The 10,000-nt window shown below is 43.2% G+C and overlaps 3 protein-coding genes across 6 annotated transcripts in view; 2 read left to right on the forward strand and 1 right to left on the reverse strand.

The window, feature by feature from the left end:
- LOC137007316 (poly(ADP-ribose) glycohydrolase-like) overlaps positions 1–4,214 on the reverse strand; it is a 16,300-nt gene extending 12,086 nt beyond the window's left edge. Inside the window, exons 1-6 of one of the 2 annotated variants that reach the window (XM_067368609.1) lie at positions 4,076–4,214; positions 3,684–3,986; positions 2,322–2,466; positions 801–929; positions 635–706; positions 123–194 (exon numbers count right to left, since the gene is read on the reverse strand). In XM_067368609.1, coding sequence (XP_067224710.1) covers positions 123–194; positions 635–706; positions 801–929; positions 2,322–2,466; positions 3,684–3,986; positions 4,076–4,146 — 792 coding nt within the window. In that variant the 5' untranslated portion in view covers positions 4,147–4,214. Of the gene's footprint in view, positions 1–122; positions 195–634; positions 707–800; positions 930–2,321; positions 2,467–2,881; positions 2,974–3,076; positions 3,662–3,683; positions 3,987–4,075 lie in introns of those variants that run through there. The other variant, XM_067368610.1, reaches the window with a different exon arrangement.
- A 237-nt stretch (positions 4,215–4,451) lies between these two features.
- On the forward strand, positions 4,452–8,802 carry LOC137007318 (L-seryl-tRNA(Sec) kinase). Of its 3 annotated transcripts, none has more exons than XM_067368612.1 (6): positions 4,452–4,619; positions 5,625–6,150; positions 6,228–6,420; positions 6,886–6,961; positions 7,139–7,232; positions 8,217–8,802. In XM_067368612.1, the coding sequence occupies exons 1-6, from the start codon at positions 4,461–4,463 to the stop codon at positions 8,450–8,452; spliced, it is 1,284 nt and encodes a 427-aa protein (XP_067224713.1). In that variant the 5' UTR covers positions 4,452–4,460; the 3' UTR covers positions 8,453–8,802. The 3 variants fall into 3 exon arrangements, with proteins under 3 accessions (XP_067224713.1, XP_067224715.1, XP_067224714.1); XM_067368614.1 differs by having other exon boundaries at positions 8,225–8,390; XM_067368613.1 differs by lacking the exon at positions 4,452–4,619 and adding an exon at positions 4,627–4,842.
- Positions 8,803–8,929: 127 nt separating this feature from the next.
- The window catches only part of acadsb (acyl-CoA dehydrogenase short/branched chain), a 10,798-nt gene continuing 9,727 nt past the window's right edge, over positions 8,930–10,000 (forward strand). The window contains exon 1 of the mRNA XM_067368611.1: positions 8,930–9,042. Within this exon, the coding sequence (XP_067224712.1) occupies positions 9,013–9,042 (30 nt within the window). The 5' untranslated portion in view covers positions 8,930–9,012. The remainder of the gene's footprint in view (positions 9,043–10,000) is intronic.

Here is a 10,000-nt window from a genome sequence, read left to right on the forward strand (position 1 = left end):
GTGTGTGTGTGTGTGTGTGTGTGTGTGTGTGAGAGAGAGAGAGAGTGTGTGTGTGTGTGTGTGTGTGTGTGAGAGAGAGAGAGAGAGAGTGTGTGTGTGTTTAACACACTCGTGCCTCTTACCTTACAGTATGAATGCAGAGCTGAGAAGTCCCACGCCTTCGCTTGACCTGCATTATATTTCAATATAGCATCCTAGAGTGAAACACATTACAAAAAAGTAAAATTGTTGAAATAAAGGTCAAAAGCAGCATCACTTTTATTTGCAGTGAGTTTGTGTTCTTCATTCGCTGAGTTCTGCTGCCCTCAGCTGGACAAAACCAGAAAAATACAACACATTTACGTACAGTTTAGCTCTTTATCTTAATGAGGACACGTCACTATAATGTGAATTACAGTGCATACTGATTAACCCAAACTTTTGTTTTTGTTTGTTTGGGTCTTTAAAATGAAAACTGTCTTTAAAATTTAAATATAAGTGTATGAATCATTCTTCCGAATGAAGGACGTTGTTTCATATTTAGATCGTTTCTGCAGGTCCATGTGTCTCAGTTACAGCTAATGATGTTCACACACACTGACACAGAATGTATGGAGTAAAACTGTAATTTCAGAGAAGAGAGCAGCGAGATCACCTTCACATCATGAGAAGACTTCAACGGGACGCTCAGGGCTTGATGAATCAAATCCCATCGGCTCTGGAGAGTCTGGGAATATTCAAACAAACAACATCACGACTCAAGTAATGAAGCTGATTACAGTAACACATTCCTCTTCAACCGCTGTGTGCGTTTCTCTGACCGTACGGTCCGCAGGGAACAGGTTTTGTTCGGAGCAGGGCATTTTCACGTGCCAGTCGTCCCAGCAGTCGCTCCGTTTCTCAGGAGAGGGATACGGCACTGGAACCTTCCCAGGATCCAACAGGTCAGTCTGTAAAACAAACACACAAATTACACAAAGAAACACTAATGAATGAAGAAATCGTAGCAGTAATAATAATAATAATAATATTTAGATATAATTTATTTTGCAGCTAATATCATAAGCGCACAACTGCTTCCTGTTCCACGTTCCTCAGCTTACTTACATTCACAGGCAGATCATTTCTACTTTTTCTTTAGTTGTTTTTACTTTGTTTCATTTGCAAAAATGTTGCATATCTTTTCATTTGCAAAATGCAGAGCATCAGTTCCTGAATCCTGAGTAATAAACACAATACATTTTTGCCAGCGGTGAACAGCTGTTTAGTTACAGCAGCTTTACTGTCTCTCCTCTATCCCGCTGTGATCTGCATTATTTACAGAATTATTTATGACAGAATATTTACTGAATTAAAGTGCCACTATTATGCCTTTTTTAAAGTTCCTAATATTGTTTTGTGAGTCTCCTACAACAGGTTTACATGCATGCAAGGTCAAAAAACACTTTTGTTTTCTCATAATATACATTTAATTTCACCTCAGTTCTCAATGATTCAGAAGCGATTTGTCTCTCTCTAAACATCTGAAGTAGTCGATTAACCAGAAACTGATTCGCGTTCACGACTGGAGCCGGACGTTTCTCCGTGGTAAGTGTCACCTCAGTTATTTATAAGACGTGACAGCAGCGTCACTGTTATACTTTCTGTAGGAGCAGCTGTGGGAACTGCATCAGAACGCCAAGCGAAGCTGAAAACCTCTAACATAAGATAAACGTCTAGGCCAGATGTGTACAGACGTTTACATCAAAGGAAAATGGCTATATCATTGTTTGACATCACAATGAGTGTTTACTGTTTACAGAGAATACTTGAGCTAGTTAGTGCGGACTAGCATCTTAACATCCTGTTACACAACATAACATACAAAACTACGAATTTTGCACGATTGCTAAAAAATATAAACATCAATAATTAATCATACTCACAGGTTGAGATTCAGAGGAGCATGTTGGTCCAAAGAAACATTGATCCATATTTTAAGCGTGAATCCTGCGTTAAACCCCCGAGGTTTGAGAAGCAGTCGTCAGTAAATGACGGGAACACAAAAGATTGCACTGCTGTAGAAGAAGGAATTTTCCCTGGCGTTTGTGCGCGCGATAAGAGGGCGGGCAATATGCTAATGTTTCATTGTGACGTCACAACGAAGCGGCTTGGGATTCGTTTTACAAACGACTCGTTTAATTGACTCAGAGTCGACTCTTACTTTTGAGAGGCAATAACTTTATATACAGTGCACATTTTTAGACTGCAGGATGTTTTCCTTCACTAAGAGCTGCGTTTCACGCCACATGAGAGATACTTTTCAAAACCCCATAATAGTGCTTCACTTCTTGTAAACTCACCCTGATCGTGACCGTGTGTCCGTCGGTGGGTTTGAGGGCAGGTAACGGCCCGCTGCACACCGGCGCCCTCCTCAGATCAGCGACAGGAACACCCAGCCTGGTGACATCACTGCTGAGCGCCTTCCCATCAGCCACTGCTGCAGCCCTGTAATGAGTTCATGGATGAAGAGCAGATCACACGTGACCGCAGAGGTGCTGTAAGTTACCAGCGGAGCTTCACCAGAGTACAGGAGAAGCTTTTACATGGGTTAGTTTACTAAACAAGTCCTTAAGAGAGCTTACTAAATAAAAACATTAAAAGCCCAATCAGATGTATAATAGGAAGGAGGATCTTGATGATCTTCTTCATCAGAAACACTGATTCAGTCCAATAGTGAAGGTTCTAAAGGACACCTGATCAAATCTGGTTCTGAATGGGAATTAACCAGATAACCTGCAGAACACCTTAGGCTTGATTGAGCTGATTTAGCCTCCATCACTTTAATAATGGACACACAGAGAGTGTTTCTGATTGGCTCTTCAGCTGTCACGTGCTTCAGCAGCTTTACTGTCAAACTCACGCGAATCTGCGGAAACATCTGAGAATCGAGCAGTTCCTCAGGCTGTATCTGATCCTCCACACCTCCATCATCCTATAGAGTTCTGTCAGGTTCTACAACAACATCAGCACGTCATTCTGGACCAGTTCAGAACTAAACCAACGAGTTCATGAAGACAACATCAGACTGAACCCAACATTACAGATCATTACTAACCGCAGCGGCTCTCAGGAGCCCAAACGGACACAAGACGAGGAAAACTGCGACAGACACATGAAGGAGGTTCGACCCGGATGACTGATTCCCGTCCATTCACTCGAACTGTCCGAACGGGAGTGACTGAATCACATTCACTCACTTCACTTTCACTTTCCGTTTCAGAGCAGATCATTATTACAGGCAGAAGCTGAACACGTGATGAAATATCATGGATGTTTATGTTTGGGTCAGAATCATTCAGTAGTTCCCGCGGATACAGAAATATCAAAATATAAAAAATAAACTTTACTGAAACTTTTTCTACTCTTTCTCCACACACACACACACACACACACACACACACACACACACACACACACTCTCTCTCTCTCTCTCTCTCACACACACACACACACACACACACACACACACACACACACACACACACACACACACACACACACACACACACACACACACACGCTGCTCCTAATGATGAATATTAATTAGGTCACGTGGCGTTCGCCACATCTGATTGGCGTTCACCGCCACAGGCGCGACTGCTTGATTGACGTCGTTGTTTTGTGGTAGTTGTAGTTTAATAAACACAAAGCGCGCCACTCACCTTCTGCACGTGACTCTAACTGGAGCTTTTGTGAAGAAGTGTGTGATTTTGCGCGTGTCTGTGTTCGCGTCCGGATCTCCCGACACCAGAACAGAACCGGTTCGTCTGTGTTCGGTCTCTCGCTCTGCTGTTGACGGCTTTTCCTCAGATGAGATGGAGAGGTCAGTTCTGGCGGGACTCGTCCGGGTCACCCAGAGATCCAGAGAGTTCTGACTGCTCTTGCCCGGTGTCGGTCTCTTCCTTTGGGGTTTCGATGAACCTTCAGGATGAAGGACTTTACTTCGGTTTTCTGCATCTTCAGGCCTGTTTAACAAAAGTCATATTATAAATAAGTTCGGCTGTTGATCGCCTCAGATTCGTTCCGTTTGTTCTGAAGGTTTGTGAACTTTCACCTCTCGGGATGGAGAGACTCCTGCAGCTTTCGGCGCTTCTCGAGCGGCTCACAGTCTGACATCTGTCGCATGAACACTTAATCTGAGTAATAATGATCAACAAACAACGATATAATTCACTGATGATGACTATCACATTCACAACAACAGTCCGTGTTTACTGCAGTCGGAACACTCGCAGTTTTAAAGTTCATAGATGGATTCATTAAAGTGCACGAATCTGACTTCCTGTTTTCTTGACGTTTAGCGCCAGTGACCAATGAGCGGCCGATGTTCTGCGAGTGGGCGGGGTCTTCGCGCACATGTGCGCATGGGTTGTTCTGACCAGAACCACGTGATCAGCTAAACTCTCGCGCCTGCTCGGTGACTGTCTGTTATTCTCCGGATGTCTCCCGCACCTGCGTGTCTTTGCGTTCTGTGCGGTTTACCGGCGGCGGGGAAATCCCGTCTGGCGCGGGAGCTGCGGGGTCACGCGCACACACTCGGCTGGAGGACGCTGCTCGTGACGTATGACGAACTGATCCCTGCGCGCGACTGGCAAGAGGTTAATCTGTCATGTTATGATAAAACACGTTATTTGTGTGTGTGAGTGAGTGAGTGAGTGAGAGAGAGAGAGAGAGAGAGAGAGAGAGTGTGTGTGTGTGTGTGTGTGAACATGTCACTGAACAGCCAGTGATCACCATCCGTCACTGTTTGCAGGAGCTTCAGTGTTTATGAACTCTTGCTCTGTTGTTCATGTCAGTATAATTCTGAATCACGTGATTAGGGTTAGTTCTCGTGTTCTTGTGTTCAGAAACTGATATCAAAGGAACGCAAACGAACTAGACACGGTTTTAGGAGCTGAACTGTTTTCATTTGATTTGAAATTTACAATTCGCTCATGTCTCATTTGACGAGACATTGTTAAAAGACGTCAAGTTAAAGGGATAGTTCACCCAAAAATGAAAATATGATGTTTATCTGCTTACCCCCAGCGCATCCAAGACTTTGTTTGTTCAGTAGAACACAAATTTAGATTTTTAACTCCAACCGTTGCCGTCTGTCAGTCGTATAATGCGTGTCAATGGGAACTCCATCTATAAGAGTCAAAAAAACACGCACAGACAAATCCAATTTAAACCCTGCGGCTTGTGGCGACACACTGATGTCCTAAGACACGAAACGATCGGTTTGTGTGAGAAACCCAACAGTATTTATATCATTTTTTACCTCTAAAACATCACTATGTCCAACTGCGTTCAGCACTCGGTTGGTGAGGTCTGATCGCGCTCTGACAGCGGCAGTGATGTCTCGCGCTTATACTGCAATGATTGCTAAACATCACTGCCATCACCAGAGCGCGATCAGACCTCAAAGTCTTGGATGTGCTGGGGGTAAGCAGATAAACATCACATTTTCATTTTTGGGTGAACTATCCCTTTAAGAGCTGATCAACTTTTAACAGTGAGCTTTTCTATTCTGTCTGAACCTTTTTTGCTCTGATTTGTGTGTGTGTGTGTGTGTGTGTGTGTGTGTGTGTGTGTGTGTGTTTTGTCGTTTTGTTTTCCAGACTGAATGGAAGCAGCACAGGAAAACAGTTCTGATGTGTCTGGAGAGATTCCTGCGTCAGACTCACACACTCTCGGATCAGACTCACACACTCTCGGATCAGACTCACACACTCTCGGATCAGACTCACACACTCTCGGATCAGACTCACACACTCTCGGATCAGACTCACACACTCTCGCATGAGACTCACACACTCTCGGATCAGACTCACACACTCTCGGATCAGACTCACACACTCTCGGATCAGACTCACACACTCTCGCATGAGACTCACACACTCTCGGATGAGACTCACACACTCTCGGATCAGACTCACACACTCTCGGATGAGACTCACACACTCTCGGATCAGACTCACACACTCTCGGACAGCGATGATGACGTCTGGAGGCGCTTCGAGCAGATGCTGCAGCAGCAGAGCGTCTCTCACACACACACACACTCGCAGCCGCTCGTCCTGCTGCTGGACGACAACTTCTACTACCAGAGCATGAGATACCAGATCCACCAGCTGGCCAGGAAGTGTACGTGCAGTTCTTGTGTTTCTGAGACCGGAGCTGAAGAGTGTAAGTGACGTGTTCTGCTGGTGTTTGTTGGACAGACGGTGTGGGTTTCTGTCAGGTGTTCCTGCGCTGTCCGCTGCACGTGTGTCTCCAGAGGAACCAGCAGAGATCGCAGAGCGTTCCTGATGAAGTGCTGCTGCACGTCTGTGAGCGAATGGAGCCTCCAAACCCCAGAAACCGCTGGGAGCAGCAGAGCCTGACGCTGGACGGCACCGACCGCATCGCAGACCTGTAGGTCAAACTCCAGAGTCACAGAGTGTTTAAAGTCAGCATGAGACAGAAGTTGTGCTGGTCTTCTCTATTGTGTCGTATATTCGAGTGAAACTGCTTCTCAAACAAGAACAAATGTAGGACGGGGCTTGATTTTGTCTGTGGGGAATTGATTGAATGGTTGTGGTTTGCTATTGGTGGATCTCATGTGAGTGACAGGTTGCCCCGCCCTCGACATCAGAGAAAAGAAGAGATGCTGCAAGAGGGAGGAGAAGATAATGACCGATTGTGATAAATCAATTAGAATAAACACTGAAATGTGACGTAAAAAACAAGGTGTCCATTCTGAATTCATGGTGACTTTAAATCCACAGATGGTGATATTTGTACAGTGATATACAGACACAGTAATATCTGTCTGTTTTATTGCCTCTCAGATGATTATTCTTCTGCTTATTCATTCCTGTTTCTCTCTCTCTCTCTAAGGCAGAAGCTGATGGACTTGTTGGGGTCGGCGCTGGAGAACCCATTGAGGCCCGTCCAGGACGAGTCACAGCAGAAGGTCTGAAACGCTCAAGCTTCGTTCATTCAAAGTGAATGTCACATGAGTGTAATGAGCCGATTCAGACACGGCTGTGGTCACATGATCGTTCAGATCATTCATGATCAATTAAACTCAAAGTCCATCAAAGTGAGGGATAATGATGATTGTAACCCTTCATCTTCATCTGTGTTTCAGGAGGCAGACCGTCAGATCTGTGCGTCCAGCATTCTTCATCAGGCCGATCAGACCTGCAGACGTCTGGTTTCTCAGGCCGTGGCATCGGCTCGCGGTGCGTCACACTTTATACAGTACAGACTGTTCAATCAGTGATGCACACTTCATCAAATTCAGATTCTGCTGTAAAGCAGCTTAACAGGAGACATTAGAGTCCTTGTTCAGTTCAGTGCTGATTCAGTTCAGTGCTGATTCAGTTCAGTGCTGATTCAGTTCAGTGTGGATTCAGTTCAGTCTAGATTCAGTTCAGTCTAGATTCAGTTCAGTCTAGATTCAGTTCAGTCTAGATTCAGTTCAGTCTAGATTCAGTTCAGTCTAGATTCAGTTCAGTCTAGATTCAGTTCAGTCTAGATTCAGTTCAGTCTTGATTCAGTTCAGTTCAGTCTTGGTTCAGTTCGGTGTGGATTCAGTTCAGTCTTGGTTCAGTTCGGTGTGGATTCAGTTTAGTCTTGATTCAGTTCAGTTCAGTGCTGATTCAGTTCAGTCTAGATTCAGTTCAGTCTAGATTCAGTTCAGTCTAGATTCAGTTCAGTCTAGATTCAGTTCAGTCTAGATTCAGTTCAGTCTAGATTCAGTTCAGTCTAGATTCAGTTCAGTCTAGATTCAGTTCAGTCTAGATTCAGTTCAGTCTAGATTCAGTTCAGTCTAGATTCAGTTCAGTCTAGATTCAGTTCAGTCTAGATTCAGTTCAGTCTAGATTCAGTTCAGTCTAGATTCAGTTCAGTCTAGATTCAGTTCAGTCTAGATTCAGTTCAGTCTTGATTCAGTTCGGTGTGGATTCAGTTCAGTTCAGTCTTGGTTCAGTTCGGTGTGGATTCAGTTCAGTCTTGATTCAGTTCAGTTCAGTCTTGGTTCAGTTCGGTGTGGATTCAGTTCAGTCTTGATTCAGTTCAGTGTGGATTCAGTTCAGTTCAATAACTTTGATCTGCCGTTCTGCAGGATTCTGCTTTCGTACGGCTTGGTGAAATAATAGTTGTGTATTAGTTTGTTCTGTTCTTCAGTCAGATGTGTGTGATGAGGACTGCTGTGTGTCTCACAGAAGCGCAGGCGTCTCCAGACGTGCTGAAGGCTCTTGCTAAAGAGCTGAATGAGCTGAAGACTCGTTTCCTGCAGGATCTGAAGAAGGACGTTCTTCACCGAGTGTCTGTTTTCCCAGAGGAGGAGCTGCTGATGGACGTGACGGCAGGGTTCGAGCGCCGCGCGAGAGACTGTGTCCAGACCCGAGTCAACATCGCTGAAAGCCCTGATCATGTGACCAATGCTTTCTCTTTCTGAAGGCCTGTGATTGTGAAAAAGATTTTATTTCAGAAAATAGTTTTTGTAAATGTTTATTTTCATTTGGAGATTCATTTAGTTTGTGCTGCTGTTTTTGTTCATGTGTGCACACTCAGAGTATTGTTAATACTCCAGTATGAATCAGTCACAAACACTCAGTGAATCAGTATTATTATCAGTTACTCCAGTGATTAATGTTCTTGGTCTGCGAGTCAATAAATTCAATGATTATTAAGATTTTCCACTAATATGTAACATTGCAAATACAATGTTCAGATGTTTTGTTTTTTGTATACCATAACGCATTAATCAATAAATTATCTGCAACATCTTATGCTTCGGAAAAGTTTGAGTCTCCATTTGGTTCCAATTTGTGAGAAATAAATTTCAGACGAAATGAGTGCTATGAATACAGTACTAATTGACGGATGTTGTTATAGATTATAACTAGTAAAAAGGCATTATTTGTGAGTGTGTTGTAGTTGTAACTTAGGGTTAGGGTTCCGTCAGTGCAGCTGCTTGTTTCCTCCGGACACTTTTGACTGTGACGCAGAGCCGCAATGGCGCCCGCTTTCAGAATGCTGCGACAGGTCAGAACAAACTACACGATATTTAACTGCGTCATACAACACGCCTGACACTCAGATATCTAACATGTTATTTATATGAACTGAACAGATTTGTGATGGGAGCGATAACAAACGATTATAATGAAGCGCAATGTCCAGATGAGGGTCAAAACAAACCGTTTCATAACTGACAGATCACATTCAGATCAATAATGTTTGTTTCCATGTGAATGTCACAGTTTCTTCTGGCGAGTTTCATGTGTTTATTGTCTGATCTGTCGTTTAGTTTCGTTTATTTTGTCACTGTATCAAATAAATCAGAGATTCACAAAATATTTACTTAAAGTCCCCCTGAGATTTTAAGATAATATTTCAATAATTTAACAACACATTTACTTGTTTTGTTTTTCCTTCTTTTTTTGTCAATAAAATGTGTCTGTAGATATTTATGTCTGTAATTTTTTTAAATCTTTGATGGTCTTTTAACATCTGGGGCCTGTACCATGAAGCTGGATTAGCTGGCTAGCCAGGTAAGTTTCAGATTAGTTTGCACCAATCCTGGGTTTTAGGTACCATGAAAGTGACTTGGCTTTTAGCGGTGTTCATCGCCATGGTAACTTACGCTCCACGGCTAACCTGCTCCGGGGCAGGTTATGTTCAGGGTTAGAGATCTCAAACTGAAATTGGACCAATCAGGTGTAAGCTAAGTGACACTGACACACCCAACGCAATAAAGTCACTCCCCCAGTTTCTCTTCCTCCAAATTAAAGGTCATTATATAGTAAAAACAAATATTTAATGATGAAATTGTCTGGTTTTAATGATAATATAATTTATATATGATTTGTATATGATCTATATTTTTATTAATCCATTACACACATGCAAGTTTAGTTTAACAGTTGTTATTAAGCACTTAGTTTCAATGAATATTGATCATATGTAGGCTAATATAAATAAGGTGTAAATATACTATTTA

The sequence above is a fragment of the Chanodichthys erythropterus genome, chromosome 19 (assembly GCF_024489055.1).
Source record: "Chanodichthys erythropterus isolate Z2021 chromosome 19, ASM2448905v1, whole genome shotgun sequence".
NCBI classification, from domain to species: Eukaryota; Metazoa; Chordata; class Actinopteri; order Cypriniformes; family Xenocyprididae; genus Chanodichthys; species Chanodichthys erythropterus.

Bases quoted from the DNA above. Each gene is read 5' to 3' on its own strand.
- LOC137007318 (XM_067368612.1), top strand. From the start codon at position 4,461: ATGTCTCCCGCACCTGCGTGTCTTTGCGTTCTGTGCGGTTTACCGGCG. The intron at 4,620-5,624 runs GTTAATCTGTCA...TTTGTTTTCCAG, and splicing joins CTGCGCGCGACTGGCAAGAG to ACTGAATGGAAGCAGCACAG. The intron at 6,151-6,227 runs GTACGTGCAGTT...TTTGTTGGACAG, and splicing joins CCACCAGCTGGCCAGGAAGT to ACGGTGTGGGTTTCTGTCAG.